Source organism: Chaetodon trifascialis, chromosome 8, assembly GCF_039877785.1.
Source record: "Chaetodon trifascialis isolate fChaTrf1 chromosome 8, fChaTrf1.hap1, whole genome shotgun sequence".
Taxonomy (NCBI): Eukaryota; Metazoa; Chordata; class Actinopteri; order Chaetodontiformes; family Chaetodontidae; genus Chaetodon; species Chaetodon trifascialis.
Window position 1 is genome coordinate 15152642 of NC_092063.1, and position 24701 is coordinate 15177342.

The 24701-nt window shown below is 41.1% G+C and overlaps 1 protein-coding gene across 6 annotated transcripts in view; it reads right to left on the bottom strand.

Moving 5' to 3' along the window:
* Window positions 1-24701, bottom strand: part of cacna1db (calcium channel, voltage-dependent, L type, alpha 1D subunit, b) — a 77772-nt gene that overhangs the window by 18072 nt on the left and 34999 nt on the right. The window contains exons 4-31 of one of the 6 annotated variants that reach the window (XM_070968874.1): window positions 24279-24418; window positions 23364-23506; window positions 20493-20645; window positions 18596-18792; window positions 16571-16674; window positions 16127-16296; window positions 12910-12984; window positions 11044-11131; window positions 10827-10853; window positions 10141-10301; window positions 9767-9992; window positions 9458-9665; window positions 8797-8917; window positions 8544-8658; window positions 8334-8394; window positions 8134-8194; window positions 7557-7701; window positions 7311-7440; window positions 6572-6631; window positions 5267-5373; window positions 5070-5157; window positions 4815-4922; window positions 4649-4701; window positions 4397-4543; window positions 4017-4218; window positions 3554-3712; window positions 3082-3192; window positions 1982-2065 (exon numbers count right to left, since the gene is read on the bottom strand). In XM_070968874.1, the coding sequence (XP_070824975.1) occupies window positions 1982-2065; window positions 3082-3192; window positions 3554-3712; window positions 4017-4218; window positions 4397-4543; window positions 4649-4701; window positions 4815-4922; window positions 5070-5157; window positions 5267-5373; window positions 6572-6631; window positions 7311-7440; window positions 7557-7701; window positions 8134-8194; window positions 8334-8394; window positions 8544-8658; window positions 8797-8917; window positions 9458-9665; window positions 9767-9992; window positions 10141-10301; window positions 10827-10853; window positions 11044-11131; window positions 12910-12984; window positions 16127-16296; window positions 16571-16674; window positions 18596-18792; window positions 20493-20645; window positions 23364-23506; window positions 24279-24418 (3444 nt within the window). Of the gene's footprint in view, window positions 1-1981; window positions 2066-2689; window positions 2768-3081; window positions 3193-3553; window positions 3713-4016; window positions 4219-4396; window positions 4544-4648; window positions 4702-4814; window positions 4923-5069; window positions 5158-5266; window positions 5374-6571; window positions 6632-6717; window positions 6778-7310; window positions 7441-7556; window positions 7702-8133; window positions 8195-8333; window positions 8395-8543; window positions 8659-8796; window positions 8918-9457; window positions 9666-9766; window positions 9993-10140; window positions 10302-10826; window positions 10854-11043; window positions 11132-12909; window positions 12985-16126; window positions 16297-16570; window positions 16675-18595; window positions 18793-20492; window positions 20646-23363; window positions 23507-24278; window positions 24419-24701 lie in introns of all 6 variants that reach the window. The other 5 variants (XM_070968872.1, XM_070968873.1, XM_070968877.1 and 2 more) reach the window with 5 other exon arrangements.

Genomic DNA, 24701 nt, shown 5'->3' on the forward strand with positions numbered 1-24701 from the left:
ATCCAAGTTACACAAACCAGCTGTACAGCACCAAACCCTTCACGAGTCAGAGCTGCAAACATTACATATCATCATTACCTTTGATTTATTCAACATGTCATTACACACAAAAATGCTCAGAAGCGCCGTCACTTCAAAACAACAAGAAAGCATTGCAGTTTATACCACAAACAAGATCGTTATCAGAAAGAGGAGAGCCTGTCATGCAAAAGCTTTACCACATAGTCTCAGCAGTAACACCAGACATGAGATGCACACATTCAATGCTGACAGAAAATTTGTTCTTTAGCAAAATATTATATAGTTTGACTGTTAACACTGACAATACTAATGTGTAATATGTTTTCAGTATTGAGCCTGATCAAATTAACAGGTGTCCTGGCTAACACTGACATTCTATATGAATAAGATATTCATGTAACTATCAACTGCCTGCTTAGCTCTTACAGCACAACCTTCCAGGCCTGGTTCAAAAAGCAGGTCACTCAAGTGGCCCTCCTTTCACTGACAGGAGCACTGAATGCTGCTACAGTTAACTCCTTCTCCTCTGTCCTCATATTCCTAGAGGCAGCCTGACAATAGGAGGTCCACACGGCTCCATCCTGGGCCCTCCCATACAATGGCATGGCTTCTCCCACCACTGCTATGCTGATGACATCAGACTTGTCAGTCCCCCAATCTGGCATGTATTACTCCTTGCCTGGCTGACATCTCAGCGTGAATGTCACCAGCACCAGCTAAAGCTCAACCTGGACAAGACTGAGCTTGGTTTCTTCCAGGGGAAAGGGTCCCCCTACTGAGACCTGTCCATCACAACTTGGACAGTGAGGGACATGGGAGTGACCGTGGATGACAAACTTGGCAAACATTGCAGCAGTGGCCAGCCAGCCAATGTGTCCTTTATAATACTGCCACACCAATGCACTGGCTCTCTGTTGCTGCTCACATCCAGTTCAAAACTCTGATGCTGACCAATAAGACAGTGATGGTAAGTTCTCCTTCCTACCTCTATGCTAAAGTCAAACATTACGCTCTGGCCCAAGCATTGCGCTCCTCTGCCTCTAGACATTTAGGCTAATCACTAAGCCCATCACTCAGAGGACCCTGTGGTCACTCATCTCGGTCAAGGCTGTTCTGGCTGCACTGTGATGGACTGAGCTCCACACTGAATTCAGGATGGCAGAGTCACTCAAAACATGGCTTTACTTATTTAACTTTGCCAACTTTTTATTTTGTACATTATATAATTCTAGATATATATTAGAGTTTGATCAATGAGGGTGTACAGTGTATTCTTTAATTCAAACATTTAGTCAAACCAAGAGACTGAAAGGACAGACAAACATTCTCACACGGAGAAGCCTGCAGCAAGTGAGTAGTCAGAGTTAACAACAGCAGCAAAACCAGGACAGAGTGGCTTTGAAGCAGCAGTACAGCAGATTAAAAGAAATTTGAAACAAACCAATTTGGCAAATTGATCAAAATTATCAAATCCAAGATCTGTAAAAGATAACTGCATTTAAAAACAACAATTCCCAAGAAGCTTTTTATAACTATTTCATCAAGTAATTGTAAAATAAAAAAGGCTGGAAGGACAAGCAATTGTGAGGAATTAACAAAAAAATATGTGTTTTTAAAAATTGTTATTTGATAAATGTAACCAATAGATCAATATTCGTGTGCTCAGCCTGTAGTTTTAGTCTGCGTCACAGGGGGTGACAAATCTCTCATTGCCTTTTGGTCAATGTGAAGAGGAGCGTCGTGGTTCTTAACAATGAACTGTTAAATTCAAATATGAACCTAAAAGTGTAAAACAATTAATTAAGCAACGTTGTCACAGTTTTATATGCTTATATTTTTTACGTTGGGTGGCTTTAGTTGGTGAGGCTATGAAGAACATTAATTCAACCCTAGTGCAAAGCCCTCTGGCTGGGAGCATCACAGTAACACAGGCATGTATGTCTGATAAATGACTACTTACATTGATCTCAGTGATGGCAATGTCAACCACGCTACCCACAACAATTAAGGCATCAAACGTGTTCCATGCATCAGCAAAATAGTTCTGCAAGCACAAGCAACAAGGACACACAGAAAAGAAGAAAGAGAGACAACAGAGCAAGAAAGAAAAGTAAAAAAAAGAAGAGCATTATGAAAGATAGAAAGAGGTGAACATCAAAAAGTTGTGATTTGATATAAGAGAGTGAGGTTGACAGTCAAATTCTTCCTGCCACTGAGTCTGTGAGAGTTTGAAACTTAGCTATTTTATATCATAAATTAACTCTCTGTCGTTAATTTTCCATTTGGGAAGTCATTCTTTACTCTCACTGCTGCACTGGCGAGCTGAAAGAAATGGCCACCATAGACTTAAAACTACACAATTCTCAAGATCTGGTCTGTTTGGAGCGGTGGCTTCATGTAATGCATTTGTTAATATCTATCACTGTTTAGCTGTAGACACAAGCAGCTGATGAAAATGTCTTCAGCCCATCAGCATGTTTTTGGTCTATGGTGCTCATAAACTATTAAGTCTTCAACAAAGAAACTGGCTCAAGCCAACCTACAAATTTAGACAGGAAGGAAAGGAAGGAGGAAACATGTGAAGGAAGGAAAAAAAAGGAGAGTGGCAGCAGCAGTGGGAGAGCAGGAAGAGGGAATGACAGAGTTGTACATACTGACGTCTTTCTACCTGGCTGAGTATGATGTCGACTACACTGCCAATCACCACCAGGGCATCGAAGACGTTCCAGGCGTCCCCGACATAGCCCTATATGGCAACATGCACAGCCAGCGGGAGGAGAGGGGAGGGCAGGAGAGGAGGGGGATGCAGGGAGGTATAAGAGGTAGAGAGGTTACGGTGAGCAGTAATGGAGGGTGATGATGAGGCATTAACGAAAGTCACAGCCGGCGGTCAAAGAGCCCAACAGGGACAGAGTGTATGAGGGCAGGGTTAAAAGGAAAAGGGCGCTGTTTTCAAATAAAGGGATGATCTAAAAGGAAAAAGTGGATTTGAGGAACGTGGTAATTTGGCATATATTTGCATATAATGAGAGGAGGAGAGGGGAGGAAGAGGACACTTACTCTGGGTTTAAAGGCAATGAGTTTGAGGATCATCTCCACTGTGAAAACCCCAGTGAAGACCATGTTGAGGATGTCCATGGCATAGTTAAACAGATGAGACTGACCATGGTGCTAGAAAGAGACAGACAGAGAGACTGATTAGAAACATGAAACACTTATTCATAGTGTATATTCTGTATTTTAAGTCTGTAGTCACTAGTTGCCACACACTGTACAACAGGTAGGTGACTCATTTTTACCCATTTTGCTTTTTGTGGCACATAAAGGCACTTATGCAGTAAGTTATTAAAAACAGAATTCTGTATACTACATGAAGATTAGATAATACAGTTACATTTTGATAATAGTAAGACATGTACAGTGAGGTAGATCATTTCAAACTTAATCACCTTTTACATCCCTAGACTTATGCAGTAATCATTGTCAGTGCGATGATGAATTTTACCTGAAGGACTGAAAGAAGAGCACTTACCTGAATGGCCAGACACAGAGTGTTGAGGATGATTAGGACAAACATGACGTACTCAAAGCCAGTCGAGTTGACCACATACCAGAACTTGTACTGGTAGGGATTTTTGGGGATGTAGCGCCGCAGAGGACGAGCTTTAAGAGCATACTCCACACACTGACGCTGTGGTGGTGATGGTGGTGAGGGCAGGTGGTGGCAAATAAAGAAAGAGACAAAGAGACTGATGAGCAAGAGAAACAGTCCTTCCTCTGTGATAGATGCTCGCACCAATCAGTCATAAGATTCAGGACGTGTTTCATCAGAGTTGAGCAACATGGACAGCAGCTTCAATTATATGCATTTCTACATCAGTCTTATTTTTTTAAGTCAAAACAGTGAAAAGATGCATCATTAATTAGGCGGATCTTATTAGGACAGATACAAACAAACATATAATTATTCATTTGATATAAATAGATAGAAGCACCTGGTTCTTGTCCAGCTCGCAATTCTTATACTCCTTCTCCCCCTGCTCCTGAAAGGTGACGATAACGAAACCAACAAAGATGTTCATCATGAAGAAGGCGATGATGATGATGTAGATGATAAAGAAGATGGAGATCTCAATGCGGTAGTTGTAGATGGGACCCATGTTCTCTTTGTTAGAGTCGATGGCCTTGTACAGTAGCCTGCCGGAGACACAAAATACAGAGAAAGATAATGACCAGTAATTCTTCATATCAACTCTTACTAAGTTTTCTTTGTTTAAAGATACATACTGTGCTTTAAAGTGCACATTCATATACAGATAGTTAGTAGATGGATAGTCAAATCTGAATTCCACCTCAGATTTAAGGCCATACTTACGTGGGCCATCCTTCGAAGGTGGAGACAGTAAAAAGAGCCATCATGGCCATGAGGACGTTGTCAAAGTTGAAGTCACTGTTGTACCAGATCCTCTCCTTCACCATGGGCAGCGCTGTATCCCCGTTGTTGTAGAGAATATAGGTACCTCTGTGATTTAAAGGTGACATATTAACCACATGTAGGTACAAACAGAAAGACACTCATCCAGGCCAGTGTCCAAAGCTGTAAATCATGAAGAATAAAAAAACTCACTTGCACTCATCTGGGCTGGACTTGGCATCATCGGTGCAGCGATAAAATTTCCCCTTTGTGATAAAAAAAACAGAGAAAGTCTGTGTTTAAGGCCTTCTACTTCTGTACGAGGCTCTGTTCACTTAGTTGTGATCCCATTATCCTCCGTCTATCTTTCACTCTGTACCTTGAAGAGCTGCACTCCGATACAAGCGAACATGAACTGCAGCAGCGTGGTGACGATCATGATGTTGCCAATGGTCCTGATGGCCACAAACACACACTGGACCACATGCTGCAAAGGATACACAGTTATGCAGTTAGTAGCAATACACAGTACTGCGTCATGAGGAGCATGCATGCAAACAATCCCATGGAAAACTAGACGCATATACTGTATACAGACACACACTGGACCATGCTGTGTTATTGCTATTCTGACCTTCAGTCCCTTGGCTCTGTTAATGGCCCTGAGCGGACGGAGGACTCTCAAAACACGGAGAATCTTGACCACTGAGATAGCAGACGACCTGCAGAAAAAGAACAATGTTTACTGTACATACTCTGGCAAAAATACAACACAGTTACTCAATGACACATTTCACCTAAGACATTAAAAAACGACTGAAGGATACATACTGAATGCCAAACGAGACCAGAGACACACCGACGACCAGCAGGTCTAAAAGGTTGAAGTAGTTTCTACAGAACGCCCCTTTATGAAGAAATGCTCCAAATGCTGTCATCTGGACAGAAAAGAGGCAACAGTCAGGACTAAAGAAGACAGATCCACCATCTAACACACAGACACATGCAGGAGGACAGCTTCAGGTCAGGCTGAAATGGGATTTAAATGACTGTTAATACTATTTAAATTATCTTTTACTGAAAATTATTTCACAATTTTCAACATTTAGTCTGCGCCATGAAGTTTTGTTGATTTTTTTTTTCTTCTTGTACTATAGGTCCTCTTCCATTCACACTGATTTGGCATTTCAAACATGAGCGTTCATGACAACAAAACCCAAACTAATGTGATTTGCAGTTTCCTAGCTGATGGTCCTGCGCTAAAATTAATCTGAGAATTATTTTGCATAATTATTTGGTTTGGAGCAAGCACACACAATCAGATTAGTAATATTGTGAAAGCAAAAATAGTTTAAAGCAATAGATCATAAATGAGGCAAAATGCTCAGATGAGACACAGGCAACGTTATCCACCAGTCACTACAGTCTCAGTGCAGATTAAGAATGTAACAAAAAATACTTTGCATGAAACAAGGCCTTTAATCTTCCCTGGTGGAATTTTAGGCTCAAAACACAACACATGAGATTTACCTGGAGCAGGCATGCAGCGAGCAAAGGGGTGAGGCAGAGGATTTCATTTTGAGAGCAAAAACAATGTAACTGTTGCTTGTTTTTGTGGATTTAGCAAATTGTTTGGACGTGCATTAGCTAAAAGAGACAAGAAAAAAAGTGTGGAAGGGGGCACATCTGCAATCAGGCAGTGGGATATTAAGCTTGATGTTCACTCAAGTTCATCTCTCCACAGTCCAGAATGTTTCAAATTTAATAGATATCCTTTTAGTTAAAGATCAAAGTTAAAGAGTTTATTAGTCAAAGCTGTTGACAAAGATTCAAAGTTTCAAAAAAGTGGAATATTTGGGAACAGCTGTTCTCTGGAGAGCCACTGGTCCTTAAACTAGTCGAGGATGAAGAGGGGAGGTGGGTCGTGATGGAAAAGTGACTGACAGACAAAAAAATATCTGACGACAACGCAACGATCTCCACGTTGACGGACTGGCGCCATGACAACAAGACAAGCAGGCGGCCATGTTGACCAAAAATTATTGAGACAAAAAAATGAGGGGAAGGAGGACGTGTGCAGCAAGCTTGGAAGTGGTGGATTGTTGCAGAGGCAGTGCAACAGTTTTTATTGTTTACCTTAATAAGGATCTCAAATGTAAACATACTAGTGAAGACATAGTCTGCATAGCCTAGGATCTGAGGAGGCAATCAGAGTGACATAAGCACGCAGGGTTACTGAAGCTCTACCCAGCACAGCACAACACAGCACAAAGGTCATTTACCTTCAACAGGATCTCAACAGTAAAGATTGCGGTGAAAGCATAGTCAAAATAACCAAGTATCTGCAAGAGGCAATGCACAAGTTCAAGTCATCAAGTCATTCCAGGATAACAGCACAGTGAGATACAGAATATAGATGCAGTAAGTGTCAAACACAGATGAAACATAACTGTTAGTCTGTTAAAGCTGCGCTAGGCAGGATTTTAAAGTTAAAGCAGTGTTTACATCTGATGGGATGAAGTTCTTGATTGTTCTTTTCAATGATTTTAATAAAGGTTTTTAACAGTTTACAGACATGCTACTAATGTCATTTACAGTGGATCTGTTCTATTCAAATGTCCGAGCAAGTCGGGTCAGTGTGACAGATTGTACAACATCAGGACCCTGAAATCAGTAAAGTGGATTTGAGCCAACATATTTATTTATTTTTCACACCTGTGCTTTTCCTACTGTCACATGTCAGAATGTCTCCTGTGTTAAAGACTGACTGTCAGCTACAGGAAGACAAATAAATCCTCTAAACATGATGAGCAAAAAAGGTGGGGTAGCCTTTGAGGACAGTCAAAGAGTACAGTCCCAGAGGTCGTTTACGTACGATATTGCGAGCAGAGAAGCTGCGTATTGGGTCCTCAGCAGCCAGAGACACAGAGCTGAGCATGATGAAGACCAGGATGAGGTTGGTGAAGATCTGATGGTTGATCAGCTTATGGCAGAACACACGAAAACTAGAGCAGGAAGTGAAACAAAAAAAGGGAGTGAAAGAGGCGAAGAGGCAGAGAAGGTACAGCGAGTGTAACAGCGGTCTTTAATTGTTTGTCGTGTTTCTGTATTTGTGACTCACGGGTTAGTGCTGCTGAAGATGAAGAAGGCGCTGCCCACCGGGATGGGCGGCGTCTTCTCTTTGATGCTGAGTTCAGACAGCCTCTGAGGACGAGGCCCCGAGGGAACTTCTGGGAGGTCGTCGTTATTGTCATCATCGTCACACACTGAGAAATACCACAGTCATTTTCATTCTTTTTAACATCAAACAATAACATTTTTAGCAGTGTTAAAGCACAAGGCTGTGTTTCGTCTCCTGTTTTGTTTTGATCCATGTTTTCACTCCAGGTGATGATCTCTGCTGATTTGACCTCTTTTGATGTGTAATTGTTAATATCTGCAGTGAAATGGGTTGATTTAAAATTCAGTTTTTATGGTTTGTTGAGTTTTTTGAAACATCTTTCTCAATCGTCTCTAATCACAGAATCACTAATATGTTTTACATTACTTTGTCCGCATCTTGTCCACAGTTGGTATTTATGCTACGATCCTAACTCAACTCCACTGCCTCTGCTGAAACAACACTTGAGAACTTCCAGTCAATTATAAAACAATGAAACCGGTTGAATCGATGAATTATTGGTTTGGGTCACTGTTACCTGCAGAGTTGATGGCCGGATACGATTCTTTGCCTTCCTCCAACAACACGTCTGCTGGAACCTACACACAGAGATCAAGTTTAGCATCATAAAAATGTACAAATACTGAGATACAAGCTCCAAAATATAATGTGCTTTCAGAGAGGGACAATTTCTTACATTCTGTTAATTACACAAATTGCATGATTTATATCTTTTACCTTGGTCTCTCCATCCTTGTTTTCTATTATTTCAAGTCTCTTCTTATCTGTGCTTGCATCCCTGTTAGGGACAGATAAAAGAGGGAGTAACTAACCAGGCAGAAGGCTGTTTCCTCCTGCCAGCAGAAAGTGCTTGTGACAAATGAGGCGAAAGTCTCCAAAAATAATTAAAACATTAAATGTGTAATATTGAGGCGTCCTAAGCTGTACTTGGCACTGTTCTTCCTCTTCTTGGCCTCTTCTTCCTCCTTCTGTGCTGTGTTGAGGCTCTCAGCGTCTGCCAGGTTGTCAACGGCGATGGCCAAGAAGACGTTGAGCAGGATGTCTGGTCATGTGACTTAAGCAGAAAACACTGGCCAACATGAAAAACCCACCTTGGCTTTAAGAATATAAAACAACAGCAACCGGCGGCAAATTAAAACACAACTTCCTCTGACGTGCGAGTCCGTGGCCAGCAGGATACAGTTTCCACAGATGAAAAGGATGATGAAGTAAATGCAGACCACCATTCCAGAGGAGGACGGACCACCGTACGCCATGATGCCGTCATACATCACCGTATTCCAGTCTTCTCCAGTCAAGATCTGGCAAACACAATATACAGTGTTAGCCACTTCAGTCAATTTGTTCTTTGACTGATTTGAAGAAAATGTCTGGCTTGATTTCTAAAGTTAGACTGAAAAAATGTCCCTTTGATGCCGTCATATACAACATATAATGACTTAGAAATGATAATCTGTTGCTATTTGTATCGTCATTGTACTCAAAGATGCTGACATAGTCTGGGCACCTGAGACCTCATCCTGCACTAGTCCATTAAATAGGACCCCACGTCTGGCTTTAAAACATTCACTGTATGGTTGAGTAGGGCCTGTTGATACCATAAGTAAAAACATTTGGATTGGGTTTCTGTAAAGATATTTGTATACTAGATGACTTGAAAATTGAATATGTGTCATTTGTGAAATGTCAAAATGATGATCTATTTGCCCGGTCACAGAACAGTGGAGCGTTTTAATTACTACTGTAGTGTATATTGAATTAGTTCAAGCCTTCTCTGTCCTGTTATTGCAGACACTGAAATTCATGCAAATTGTACCTGAAGGAAGTGAACGAAGCCTCACCTGGAACACAGTGAGCAGGGCTTGGGGGAAGTTATCAAACGTGCTCCTTTTGGTCACGGTCTCGTCAAAGTTGAACTTGCCCCCAAAAAGCTGCATGCCAAGCAGGGAGAAAATAATGATGAAGAGGAAGAGCAGCAGCAGCAGGGAGGCGATGGACTTCATGGAGTTGAGCAGAGAGGCCACCAGGTTACTAAGAGATGCCCAATGACTGGAGAGGAAAAAACAGAACTCAATTAACAGAAGGAAAATGATTTGTGCTCTTTTCATGTGACGACAGCAGAAACTAACTCATGGCTTTCAGCTGCTCACCGTGTGACCTTGAAGATCCTAAGGAGTCGCACGCAGCGAAAAACAGAGATGCCCAGCGGAGACATGATGGCCAGCTCCACCAGGATGGTCTCTACGATGCCTCCACACACCACGAAACAGTCAAAGCGGTTAAAGAGGGACACAAAGTAGGCCTGCAGCCCCAAGCTGTACATCTTCACGAGCATCTCCAAGGTGAACATTGCCAGGAGAACTTTGTTGGCTACGTCTGGAGAGGAGAGGAGAGGAGAGGAGAGGAGAGGAGAGGAGAGGAGAGGAGAGGAGAGGACGTACTGTAAGGGCAATCCATAGTCAAGAAAACTGACCTGAGCACATGTTTTATAACCAAACAGAACAGAATGAAGCAAAATAGATACCCTGTACTTCAGTCAGCCAGTCTGGCTGGTTGTAGTGCTCGGAGGCGATGGTGAGAGTGTTGAGGAACACCAAGATGATGACCAGCCAATAAAACGTCACCGATTTCACAGCTGCACGACACTTCCTGCGACAAAAACGGTTCCACCGTCGCCACTGACGACTGACAGACAAATAAATCCACTTTAGGCTGAGTGGTCAGGATACATAGGGCCATCTTCAGAAGAGTTTAGCTCCAAAGTATGATTTAACATGCCATGATAGTAAAAAATTGCATTGAATTTGATACATTTTGGAAATGACTCTTCTGACTTCATGTATATGCATTTGATTAGAACATTTTATTACTCACATATACAGTTACACAGTATGAAAAATGAAAACACAATATCAATATAAGTATGCAAATGGACAAAAACTAGTTAGAAAGAGGACTGGGTGGATTTTAGGTGCGTGAACAGGGAAAAAACAGAAGGATGAAACTGTAGTGAAATCAGGATGAAATCTGCTTGGTCAGAAAATAAAATATGACAGACATTGGATCAACCACCAAAAATTAGATGAAAACATTTGAGATCGGAGCAGTTCAAATACAAGGTATGAATGAGCCATGCAGGATGAGTTGAATCGAACGAATGAATGAATGAGGCAACTACCATGCAGTGTCATACAGTACCAAGGAACTAACCTGCACTTTGACTTAGTAATTTTTTGACTGGGGAGAATAAAAGATGGGGCAACTTTAAACAGAGAACAACATCATGTGCACTCTGCGTCTGAGTCACATTTTTAATATGTAAAATAGCCGCTGCGTCCATCGACTGTCCTTCACCAGGTCAATAATAACAGGTCATCCTCTCTTTAATTAGCTCAACAGTAGAATAATAATAATACGTCACACTCACCACAGCGGCCCACAGCAGGGTGATTTGTCCTCCACTCCATTGGGATTCTCTGTGTTCACTGACTCTGTCTCACTGGTGGGTATGCTCGCTGTGGTGTCACACACACATACACACAAAGAAAGTAATGTGAGATGATCAGGTGCCAAGTTAACAAAGAGTTTTAGGACAGATTTTAATGGAGACAGGTTTCATCACTGCATTTCACATTATAATAGATTTTCCTATTGACACCCATGCATTTTGGGTTTGGCTTGGCTCCAGGCTGATGAAATGTGTTTGAGGTCAAATGAAAAGAATCTCAGAAACTATTCTCTGATCTACTGTACAGAGAATCACACACTGGGCTGAAACTATTACACTACAAGATGTATAAGTCTTCAGTATTGGAAAAAAAACAACTCCTATTTTAGATCTTGGCTGCTGATTTTCAGAACAGTGTCTCTCAATTCGACCTTTTCTGGTTGTAGATGTGTCCTCAAGGCACATAGCTTATCAGCCAAGCCAAACCAACAGAAAGCAAACACATCAAATGCAGGTGTAAATAGAAAATGCTGGAGTGGAGTTTGACATTCATGAAAAGGAAATTCTTGCAGGTTTTTCCTGAACTTTGGAAGATTTTTGTTCTCAAAGATGGAGACAGGCGGTATCCAATTTGGGATGGACCCCTGGATCTTTGAGTCGCACCATGTGAAACCAACTGTCCTGTTTTGTGAATGATGAATTTGAAGGTTCCTGCGGTCGCAGTGAGTACATGCTGCCAGACCTGAGTCAAATTGGACCTTGTAAATAATTCTTGTCATTTTTAAGGCAATTTGTCAATTGGAAATTCCATCAGAATATAAGTATTGTCACTTTACTTGTGTTGAATCTTTGCCAGACTGATTGAACTGTTCATTTGATCTATGAGAACTATTTGGTCCAGGTCTGTATGCTGCAACGAGTATTAGTTACATAGTCACATGGTTACAAAATACAGTATATTGAAAATCATATATACTGTCCATGCATAAAACACTGTCTTTATAAATGACAAATGACAGGAATTCAAAACGATTATGATTGGATGAAGGATCTGAACACAAATACTTTGACACCTCATTTGCAGTCATGAGATTAACTGAATGTACTTCTATGCACTGCTATATATTAAAAGGTGAGTCAGGATTTTGCTGGCAAAAAAGTTTAATTTTCAATTAAAATGTAAAAGAAGTAAAGCATGTCTTGTGGCAAAGAACAGGCTGAAAACATCTAATTTCACACCGATTTGTATGATTTACTTCAGACTTTGTATTATTCATTTAAAGTTGTTGTAGGCATTAATGCATAATTTAAATTAAGTTTTAAAAAACCCATCTTATATTGTATGTATTCTTTAAACTGTACATGCTAGTGTGCATGAGCTTTTGTATCATTGATATGCTAAAAATGAAATCATGTTTAAGATGATGTTCAATCTGTGCTTTATTTGTAATGTGACGTTGTTGTTCTTAAAATTAAAAGCCCCACTCCTCATAAACTCAGCTGCTGCCTCATAAGTTGGTGCTGCTCGGTGCACAACCCCCCCACCAGCCTTTCATCTGCTCTACAGAGCGTTGATTCATTTCACTGGCAATTAGGACTTGCTGTAGGGATCAATGTGATGCAAAGGAGTTCAGAAATAATGGATGATAATGTGCATGTGTTGGATGAAATTAGTTTGCTTATGATATGGAAACAAACAACAGAGGGCACGCAAACACAAAAGCAAAAACAAAAGCGTAAGCAAAGCACATGCAGGCAGAGGCAACCTCCAGGACAAAGATGAGCTGTTCTTATGAACATGCGCCAAAATAAACATCCCAGATGTGCGCACACAAACACATTTACCCTGTGTCTCTGTGGACTGAGTGAACCAGCCAAACTTTCCCTTCTTCTTCTCAGTGAGGTCAGCCAGTGTGACCCCTTGGTGTTACCAACATGCAGTTCACATAGCCAGACAGCAGAGGAAGCAGTGAGTCAGTACACAGCAGAACAGGAGAGAGAGGAACGAACGGCAAGAGACAGCTGCAATACAAACTACAGTACTGACACAGATACCATGTCCAGAAAAACTACAAAACACATGTACAGGACGGACAATAATATCCTTTCAGCATAATAGACTGACGGCAGAGTCTGAGCCAGGGGCAGGCTTCATTTTAGCTCTTATATTTTAGGCCTAATTTCTGAACAGAGTAACTATTACTACAATATTAGACAGGAAAGGATTAGCAATGAACAAGACTTCAGTAAGAACACAGAAGATAAAAGGCAGAGAACAACTGCTGGCAACAAGCGAGGAAGATATGACAAAACAAAAGGAAGAAAAAGGAGACAGAGGGGAAAAACTAATGTTAGCAGCATTCTACAGACAGTTTTAACAAGGCACGCAGACACTGCAGGAAACAAGGAGAGAAAGTTAGTGTGTCGTCTCAGGTATCTAGCCTACAACAGCTGCAGAGGTAAAAGCAGGGAAATTACAGGTACACACAGTATACTGACTGCACTGGGAACGGTTTTAAGGCACTGTAGCAGCAATAAGAAGAGAGGCGAGGGAGCGAGCAGCAGCACTGCAGGCCATCGGCCTGATTCACACACCTTTACTATAACTAAGCCTCACCACACACATTCTTCCGGAGGAGCAGATGGATTTACACACAAATTTCATTCCCCTGCACATTCAAACTGATCATGGTCAGGACACTGTCAATAATTACACAACTAGGCTCCAGCTGTGGTCTTTAAAAAGTACTCCACAGATTTAGCAGCGCAATAAATATATAAAGCAGCAGAACCACAGTACTTTGTCAAAACTTGCCTTTACATTACCCACAATTCAACTCGACCACCTAAAACTGGGTCAGGGAACCTGGTGTCATATTGGTGTTTTATTAGTCATTATAAAGTACCTTATTAATGCCTTATTCTGGAGGTTAGGATTATTAAAGGTTAGGTTATTAAGAGATTTGCCAGTAACTGTTTGTCATGAGTACTGTCACTGAGGTACCATAAATTTGCAATTTCAACAGCTTCAAATATTAAGTCACACAAAAACAAACAAACAGAGAGCAAACAAAAGATAAAAATCATTCTTCTGACCGTCATGTACGTGTATATACGAATAATCTGTGTTTGTATGTGTGTGTGTTTATGTGAATGTACTGGTTTTTCACAGTCATGACAAAGCAATCAGTCAGTAAAGTAATAAGACTGATTCTTGTGAGAAAGAGCTCGTCTATGGATCAAAGTGACCCTGCTGCTATGGACGACAATTTGACACACGTAAATGATTGAAATGACCTTTGTAATTTCATGAAAAAGAAAAGACAATAAAAGAGTATTAAAGGAGCAATAACTGAGCTGGAAAGATAAATCCAATGATACATCTGAGAAGCAAAGTGCTGTTTAAACAGTGTCTAGATGAGCATGGAAATGTTCCCTCAAAGCAATAATATTGTGGAGTTTTGTGTCTCAGGCTGAAGAGCAAAGCAGTGAGTGAGCACATCAGACTGAGCTGCAGGAAGCAGTCAGACGGAAAGGACATCCACAAGGAACAGAAGTAAACAAAGACGAGGAGCCCTGTCACAAAAAAGAGCAGAGAGCTTTACTGGCTGGAATCCTTTAAAACTCATTTGCAGGTTCATACTTTTATTTCAGGTGTCCAGGTGTTATGATGATTTGGAGATATATAAATAAAACTGAGCTGAATTGAATTGAATCACTTCCACAGGTGAGGGTGATTATGTAAACGGATGGAACAGAGATAATAAATACAATCATTGGTAGAGCTTGTTTTCTGCACCTCTTTGGTTATTATTTCTCAGTGGATTGAGCATTTTCATACTTTCACAGTATTTATGTAGCAGTTAATGATATAAAATATGGAAATCTGCTGTAACAAATACATCATGCAGAAACAGAAAATGAGCAACTGCAGGCTGCTAGCGCACAGCACACACCTGTTCCCTCCGTCTAATGAACTACAAGATCTCACTGCCCTAAACGTGGCGGCGCTACAACAAAACCACAGTAAATGTACTCTCTCATTCACACACACAACCAAACATCCACACGCACCCCCATGTTGTCATGGTGACCAGCACACACAAGGCCGCAGACCAAAAATCATAGCACTGCTGTCGCCCACTTCCTTAGTGCCACCTTGGCTGAAGTCACAGTTTTCACTTGCTTCCTTCAACAGGAAAGGGCTCACAACTCTCTCACCTGCACGGAGTTCATGTGTGCGTTCTTCAGTTTTGTAAGAGATAATCATCTGCTGTACTTGTGTAACGCACTGACCTTTATGTGTAACATTTACTACTGTACACACTGTGTGCCACTGCAGCACGTTGTGTCTCACACACAAGTGATGTAAACAAACAGAATATAAACAATGAAGTTAATAATTCTATCCTTGACCCATTTAATGGCAGCGATGTAAACTATAAAGGCATTGTGTAATAGCAGAAAAGCAGAAGGTAAAAAGAGGACAGCCTTCATAATAAATACTGATTTCTCAAATGGTGAATGTCTCATTTTGCTGCAGCTTGTTTTCTCAAATAATGATACCTGGATAAAGATATATTCTACTGAGGGTTGAATGCATCTTTGTGAGGTGACATCAGTCTACAGTCAGCAGCATGTGATCCCATCCCTTTGTACCGGATGTGAGATTTGACTGCTCGTCAGCATGTCATTTCTAACTGCACCCTGTTTTATGTCGGGGAGTTTCATTGGGTCAACATCTAGCTATAGGAAAATGTCCTGTATTATTATTATTATGTATCAATATCTTTCCTAACAGTCACACAGCTGAGGCAATTTGTTCCAGATGACATAAAACATTTTCTTTATGACACATTAAAGGCAAAGCACTAGTGAGTGGAAGAGGAGCCAGTAGAAGAGTAATGTGTGCCCTCCTTTCACTATCAATGGGACAAAGAGAAGTCCAGCATTATTTAAAGGCGAAACAAAGTAAGGCTCAGTAACTCACACTTCTTTTTGCATTTCTCATTGACTCAGATGAGGATACAGGGACAAAATGGATTGAATTCAGGTCACTCACGGTTCCGCTTGCCCTCTTCATCTCCCTCCTCCTCGTTCTCGGGGTCGATGTCCTCGGCCTGGGTGATCCAGTCCAGGTAGCCTTTTAGGTCTTCCTCTAACTGCTGCTTCTCACGTAGCTTCTGGAAATCTCCCCGGGCTTTGGCCTTCTCTCGCTCTTTGGAGAACTCTCTGGACAGAGCAGAGCATTACGACCGTCAAAACTGAGCCTGATAATACTGTGAAACAACAGTGCCTAAACTTTTTCCCTTTGAGGGAACCTTAACGGTGGGCCATGGGCCAAAAGTGAACACCTATTGTATTGTATCATTAAGATGCAAAATGGTATCAGTCACTCTGCCTATATCATATATATATATGAGTCATACAAGTAAAAAAACAATATATAATACACGACAGTGGCAAACAACAGCACACAACAAACACCGCCACACTCAAGACTTACCCGCTTAACACACCCAAAACCAAGTTGAGAACAAAGAAGGATCCAAAGATGACCAGACTGACGAAGTAGACCCACGGCAGCTCGAAGCCCATCGCATCATTCATCTAAACAGAATCACAAGCAGAGGAGGAGAAAAGAGGGTTACACGTGTCAGACCCGCTTTGTTGATATTTTATGTTTCACAATTGCGCAGATTCTCTTCTTTTGTTATATCTGTTTCTTTTTTCATTTCAAAATTGAAAAGTGTCACATTTGCATACAATTCTTTCCTATTTCATAAACCTTGTCTCAGTGAATTGAACTATTTTACTCTGGTATACCCAAAGAGACTCAAACTCATTAAAACTGCAGGTCAGAAAAAGGAAAGAAGAAGAAGGTCTTAAACTTTTCATATGTTTATGTCAGCAGACATTTATAACGATCATCGTAATTGAATATGTAGTATAATCCTAGAAAATATTTGGTTTGACAGCTAACTTTGTGTTCAAGTGTTAACGACGAAGGGGCTGCGATGACGGTGGGTGCCAGCTACGTTTCACAGCCTCTGCCAGCAAAAACCACCGATACTCACCTGCACCTTTTACATAGATTCAATACGTTTTCTCCTATGAACTTACATTTTGCTACAAAGCACAGAAATCTCATCTTCCTTACTACTACAGTACTGGATTTTAAATAAACTGTAACTGACCGGAAGCAGTTCAAAGCCCATAATGTCCTTCAAAGGGACGAGATCTTCAACTTGGAGCTAAAAACTTGCAGGAGCTGTGACCACTAGAGGGCACCATGTGAGAGACAACTGGCTTAGTCATGAGTGGAAGAGGTATTAGAAGATGAGATATCTTTTAGTAATATGACTGTGGTAAATGACCATACTGCAGTAGTGCCTTTTAATAGAGCTGTTTGGCAAAGGGTCAATTTGTCCTTTCAAAACCAAACAGCTGAGTTTTTACACAGTTCAAATGATCTCTACACATTTGACACTTAACTTTTCCTCACCCTGTGCACATGCATGCAGTTCTACTTAAATACTCCCTTTAAAAACAACCACACACCAGCTGGCATTGCAGGGAAAACATAAAGTCCTGACTGCCTGCAGCCACAGCCCTGCCTCCACTCACCCAGCAGCAGTACTGCAAGATAAGAGGTCAGATTTAATCTATCCATCCACCTATCTGTCTTCTTTTAGGTCTGTCGAGTCTTCTTTCGCCATTTTCAGCAGTATTAGCATGGGATTGCCATGGAAACGCATACATGCATAAGAGAAGTAAAGAGTGTGTGAGGGCGAGAGAAAGGCAGGGAGGATGACAGAGAACGAGAAGGAGGGCGAGAGGTTCATTATTTCATAGATGAGGGTCTCCATCGATAAAAGGATGTGGGTGGGTTGCGATTAAAACTCATCCTGGGTTGAGTTTCAGCGCCGAGTGCTTTGGCTAATTAAAAGCTGTTGGTGATTTTTGCTAATGAGAAGCTGAAGGTTTTAAAGAGAGTCTGGCTTTTTTAAATTATTATTTTAAAATGCTTGTTTTGCTAAAAGAAGGGTGAGGACTCAGCCTACAGCTCTCAGTCAGGATTTCTATGTAGGAGAGACAAGTGTCAGAATGTAATTCGAGATTTGATAAATGAAGCGCCTCAAAGAGCATGTAAACCTTTTAATTTATCTTTAGACATCATCATTCTTATGGTCCTTTATGATGATAGCATGCATGTCACTTTTTATGCCATCTCGTTAATTCTGTCCATGTTACAGATATATGCAACATGAATATAATAATACAAAGGTAATGTCCTTGGAAAAGCAGAAGACAAGAATTTGAATTATAGCATTGTTTTAATGAATATTTTTGAGATAAAATATAATGTCTAACAAGATCAAATATGACAAAAACATTCCTATCAAATAAGGCAATTCTTTATGAGGCAGTCAAGACAAACATGTCATCTTGTTTTCACCTGTAATCTTAATTGGATTGGATTAATAAAGCCAAATTTGGGCTTGATCACAGTAACTTTGTGGCACATTACCCAGTAGAGAACGTCGGTCCAGCCCTCCATGGTGATGCACTGGAACACAGTGAGCATGGCAAATAAAAAATTGTCAAAGTTGGTGATGCCGTTGTTGGGGCCTTGCCAGCCTTCTCTGCAAACTGTACCATTGAGCAGGCAATGACGGCCATGCCCCGATACCGCACACGGCGTAGACTCTTCTTCTGCAAGGGCACCTGAGGGCACAGGGTCAGACCGATGAATGTATTGATCTACAGTGAAAAAAGGAACTTAAAATTGTCTGCTTGTCTTAAGAGTTTTTCTCATAGTATTTCTATTACAGGAAAGGATTATTATGGCACAGCTATCAGTGAACATCTGACCCCTGCTGTCTTCAGACCTCCAGTTTAGGCTGTCTGAAGCTTGGTGTGCTTCTGCTGCGCTGACGCCTCTGCTTGGTAACAGCTTTTAAAATGACACCTTTATCTGTTCTTAAATCTCAGAAGCCTCGTCCTCACCTTAAAACACCCTTTTTATTGAATTTCTTTCCTGTTAATAGCCTTTAGCTACTTACCGTGCATATTACAACACCATCATTTTCACAAAATGATAGTCCATAATACTGTTACATCATCTCCTTTAAATGATTATCCTATACCTTGTCTAGCATCCTATTACACTAATATGACTCATTCATTTGTTAGACTGTATATTCTATTGCCAAATTTTTGTTTTTCTTTTTTTTTACTCCTTTTATTTTATGTCCTTTTACTGCATTTTCCTTTGGGTTCCTCTGGAAAGTGACGAATTATGACCATTATCATTATTATACTTACTCTTTATGAAGATAAACACACACAGTTATTAAAGCACAGCTATTAAAGCACTGAGCATATACCAGCAGTCCATACATCCCATCATACAGTCCTGTAGGATACACTTTATTACTAGATGTTCTGTCATCTGCCATCATTATATAACTGCTGCAAAAAAATGATGGTACACAGACACAATGAATACCCCTCCACCACGACGTTTTGAACTTTCCATCCGTTTTAAATCTCCACATGTTTGAGGACCCTTGTTTTGCTGAAGACATATGCCCCACCCTCCACCCCTCTCCACCTGCACCCACATAAAAACCACACACTATGTGCTTCTCTCAGGGCCAACAGATCAGACACAAGCGAGCGGGGATTAAAAGAAGCTTCCATCTCGCTCTGTCATGACCTCTCGACTTAAGTGTACAATGCTTCTCCTGACGTCCACGAGCAAACAGATCAAAACAGATCAAAGCGAGAAAGAGAGGGAAAGTTTGGGTGAAAGGTGTGTGAGAGAAAGGAGGCACACTCAAAGAAAACTGCTGTCATATGCCCGTATAGCCCACAACTCGGAGTGACTTAAGCTGCTATGCTCCTATCTGTCAGCTGTTTTTGGTTTTGTGCATGTGTATGTTTACATACACTGTATGTACATACTTGACGTTTATGACTCACAGCCATCCATCAATTTATCCTTACTTCTTGAATAATTCTGCCACATTGGCGATGCTGGAGTAAAGGTCAAACCTGTTTACATAATAGCCATAGATATTAGTCATTTAATCAGTGGATTTAATCCACCATCTGTTGTTCTGTCCTGTTTTCAGCAGCTTGTCACCATTCACATACAAGGTACATGTGTCCATTCATTCTCAGGGATTAAATCCTGCATCTATCCTAAGATGAGATGTCTATTCATACAGTAGGTTGGATGTGGGGCCCAATTTGAAAAGGGTTTAAAGGGTAAAAACAGAATATAGAAAGATTTGCATGAAATTCCCCCAGCAAGTCTCAACATCTGGCTGAATCTGTAAGGGAGAATCAGACTCAACTGAATCATACCAAAATCAAATAAAAAGAAAAACACCAAAAAAAACCTCTTCACACGGCCGTACCTGTTTGTATCACATAGCATGTGGCGTGCATTTTGCCAATGAAGAGCTCCAGGCCGATGATGGCATAAATGATGATGACAAAGAGGACCAGCAGGGCGATGTGAAGCAGGGGAACCATGGCTTTAATAATGGAGTTTAAAACCACCTGTAAACCTGCAAACATACACAGAGGCCAAGGTCAGAGGAAACACACATATATACAGAAATAAACATGTGTATACAGGGTTTACCAAATTTCAGTTGCTCAGTTGAGTAGCTGCAGCAATGCAATGTTTTATTTTTTGCTTGAAAATGTGGTATTATTAGTCAATTACCAAACAGTTGCTGTTTTTTTTCTGACTAATCAATTAATAAACTAATCATTTCATCTCAAAAAAAAGTAGCAGGCCAGCCAGAGTTGAGTAGATGGTTATTTAGCTGGCAGCTGACACGAGAACAACCCTCTATTTATACTGCAGAGAACAAGTTTTCATACACACACACACACACACACACACACACACACACACACACACACGCACACACTCATACAAAGACAAACAGTACACAGAAAAGCAAACAGACACTCACAGAAACATGCAATCCAATCTCTCAGTTGTCATAATGTCATTATCTATATCTCAAAGCTTCGTAATGCCTCTGAATGGGCATGAAAGCCAACAAACCGGCCTCCGTGCCGTCAGCAAACAAGGCCAAATATCACAGCGCAATTAAACTGCATATACCATCCAGCAAAGACAACCGTTAAACCAGACCAGAACTGAAAACGTTGTTTCAGCTCAGTTCAACTCCATCTTTCCCAGAGGTCCTGAGACCTGTGAATGATACGTTTCTATGGCAACTCAAGGGATGCAGACGCATCGGGGCAACTTGGCATGAGGTCAAACGCGTGCTGGAAACAGAAGGAGGGAAGGAAGCCATATTTCTTGGGTGATTATGGATGTCTGAGGCAGAATTCAGTCAATCTCAAACCCCTGTCTTATCTTAAGTAAATATGGCTTAAGTACATTTGGAAGAAATTTAAAAAAAAAAAAAAAAAAACCCTCAAATTTTCTATTTTAGAATGAAAATTATTTAAAAAAAAAAAAAAAAAAAAGGAAATCCATCCATTATGTAAGATTATGAGGTCAACCCATGATAGTCTAACAGGCCTTTTTCACAGCAGACATTTTAACTTGTCATAGCAGGAAAAGCAATGGCTCAGTTATATTCAACTGTTCTAGCAGGCAACCACAACAGCATGCAGGAAACAGAGGCAGCGAAATCAATAACTGTCATATTCACACCTGTGCTCTTCCGACTGTGATGTGTCAAAATTCCTCCTGTGAAAAAGGTGTTATGACCCCCCTCTCTGCCTGCGGGGACTGGCAGGAGCCTGTTCAAGCCTCCACCGAAGTTAAATCTGCCAATTCCTGCACATTGTCTTTGTCTCTCTCTGAGGCTCCACTCCTCCAGATTTTGGTTTGGTTTGACATTTTGCTGCCTTAAAAACTAACACGTATACATTGCTCACTCAGTGTGGACTGGGCTGGGCTGGTCTGACCTCTAGGGGCCTCCAAAACTCCAAAACTATGGCTTCATTCTTTTCTTTTCTTTTTTTTTTCTTTTTGTTTTATCATATCCAATTAATTAAGAGCATGTACATTTAAATACAGACCTATAAATGCAAAGCTACTTTATATGTGAATGTGTTACACAGTGCTAACAGCTAAGATAACCGCTAAGAAGCTGAAACCTCATTCAGAAGGAGAATTTGTGAAGGAATGCCTCGTTGCTGCTGTGGACTAGAAAAAGTTTGTGTTCAATTATTAGTATGGCCAGGGCCACTTCCAAGGGAGGCCCAGGGGGGCCAAGGCCACCCTGATACAATGGCTGGTCCCCTCAAGTGGGCACCTACCATGGCATATGCATAATATGATGCTGCCCAATCACCAGTGATTGCCATGATGCCAAGTGTACAAATACTGTATCTGTATCTGCACTAGGCAATGCCTCGACAGAGATCATTACATATTTCCAACTACTTCCACTTCCACACTGAACTGCCTTCTTTCTCCAAATGAAATTTCAGTGTAGGTATTTTCACTTTTCTTCTCACAGCAAGGGTGTCACCACTTGCTGCTAATGTGAAACGCTCACTAGTTCAGCTTTTATTTGCGAGAATGATCATTTACAGCTGTACTTGAGACATTTTCCCTGATTTTTCTCAAGACCATGAGGGTGTATACACACTGTGCTTGATTGACAACTATGCCACTGCCCTGCTGGCATTACTGCACCCTTATTGAAACCATTATTGCTGTTATCAGTACACAGATTTAGTGACCTAGCCCTGTTTACACTTGTCATTTCTGTCTCATCTCTGAATTAATATGATTTTCTACACTTTTTTCTCCATCAGGCTGATGACAAACCTGATGACATGGCTTCCCTGCACAAGGTGCAGAACTGGTGTATGCTCCAGTCCAGAGGGTGGCACCAATAAAGCTATATTAAAATTGCCAGCAGAAGAGGAAGTGGCAGAGCAGTCCAGTTTTCTCCCTGGGTAACATGGATGTATTGTAAGACCTGAATATGATACCTCCCCTCGTCCTTGCGTTCAGTTTTCCCAGTTGCCAAAAAGCATTTTCCCATCGACCACCAGTGCAAAAAGAGACCTCTGTAAAACTGTTGAAAGGACTCCAGCTATAAACATGGTTGATTATTACTCATTGTATTGTATATTTTTATTTTTAATTTTTAAGTATATTTTTAATATTTGTCAGGGTAAATGAGGTATTTCCAGTATAGTTACATCCAATGTCAAACCTGCTTTTAAGCAAAAAAAAAAAAAAAAAAAAAAATTGGACAAGTGACTCCATGTTAACTCACTGGGAACTCCAGAGACAAGGCGAAGGGGTCGTAGCACGCGAAAGGCTCGGAGGGCCTTGACATCAAACCCTCCAGGTTTGCCTCCAGACTGGCCGCCAGAGTCAGCATCTTTGGTTATCATCTCCAGAACCACACTGAACAACCTGGAGAGGAGAGAGGGAAGGGGGCAAGAGAGGGAACGGAGATGTAGAGGGAGAGGAAGGCAGAGGTTTGAGAGAGGAGAAAGAGGGAGAAGAGAGCAGTGACAGAGATGCCATGAAAACAGCAAAAAAGATAAAAGCAAAGGAGACAGAAAGCAAAGAACAAAGCCATGTGTCCTCTTTGTACTTGTCTCTGTGTACATGCACCTGTGTGTGCAAGTGTGTGCTTCTATACCTGCTTTATGAGCGTGTCCTTTATGTCTGTGCGTATTTACCTTTAGTTTTTCACACCTCATCACAGTTTACATTGAAGTATTACTGAGGCCAGGTGGTCCACTGATAAACCGTCACTCTCATCAAGGCCATGTGTGTGTGCGTGTGTGTATGCGCGTGCATGTGTGCACTTGTGTGTGCATTTGTGTATCCATGCGTGCATGTACCGAAACGTCACTGTCATCTTGCATCTGGACATAATGAGAATAATAAGATGGGAATATACTCAAATGACGGACAGCTAAACGTTGAGTTCAAATGCTCGTGGAGTGCATGCATAAATGAGTATTTGTGTGTGTGTGTGCTGTGTGTTAAAATACATGAGGGACGATATGAGCAATTGTGTGTGTATGTGTATGGTTTAAGCTTAAGCGAATGTAAGAAATCACATGCATGTGTGTGTGTGTGTGTGTGTGTGTGTGTGTGTGTGTGTGTGTGTGTGTGTGTGTGTGTGTATTTATGCCCTTGACTGTATGATTGCACGCACACACTGCATACTCACCCCACTATGACGATGACAAAGTCCAGCATGTTCCAGCCGTTTCTGACGTAGGAGTTTTGGTGCATGACCAGGCCATAGGCAATAATCTTCAGAAATGTCTCTATAGTGAAAATGATCAGGAAGGCATATTCTACTGTTTCCTGTACGGTGGAAAGGGAAGGAAGAATAGCACGAAGGGAGAGAGGGAGAAAATAAGAGAAAGAGAAAAGAAGAAGAAAAGTTTATTCACGTCAAGTTCGGCAAAACTTTACCAAAGAAATTCACTGAGGGCCAAACAGTGTGCGTAAATATAGGGTATAACAACAGCTAAAACACTTTCCCCAGTTACCACAACAGTTGGCATGGCAACTGGTTTCTTTTTTTGTCAAAGCAAGCAGAAAAGTATCTTTGACTTGACTTTGATCAGATCCACATCCACATGAC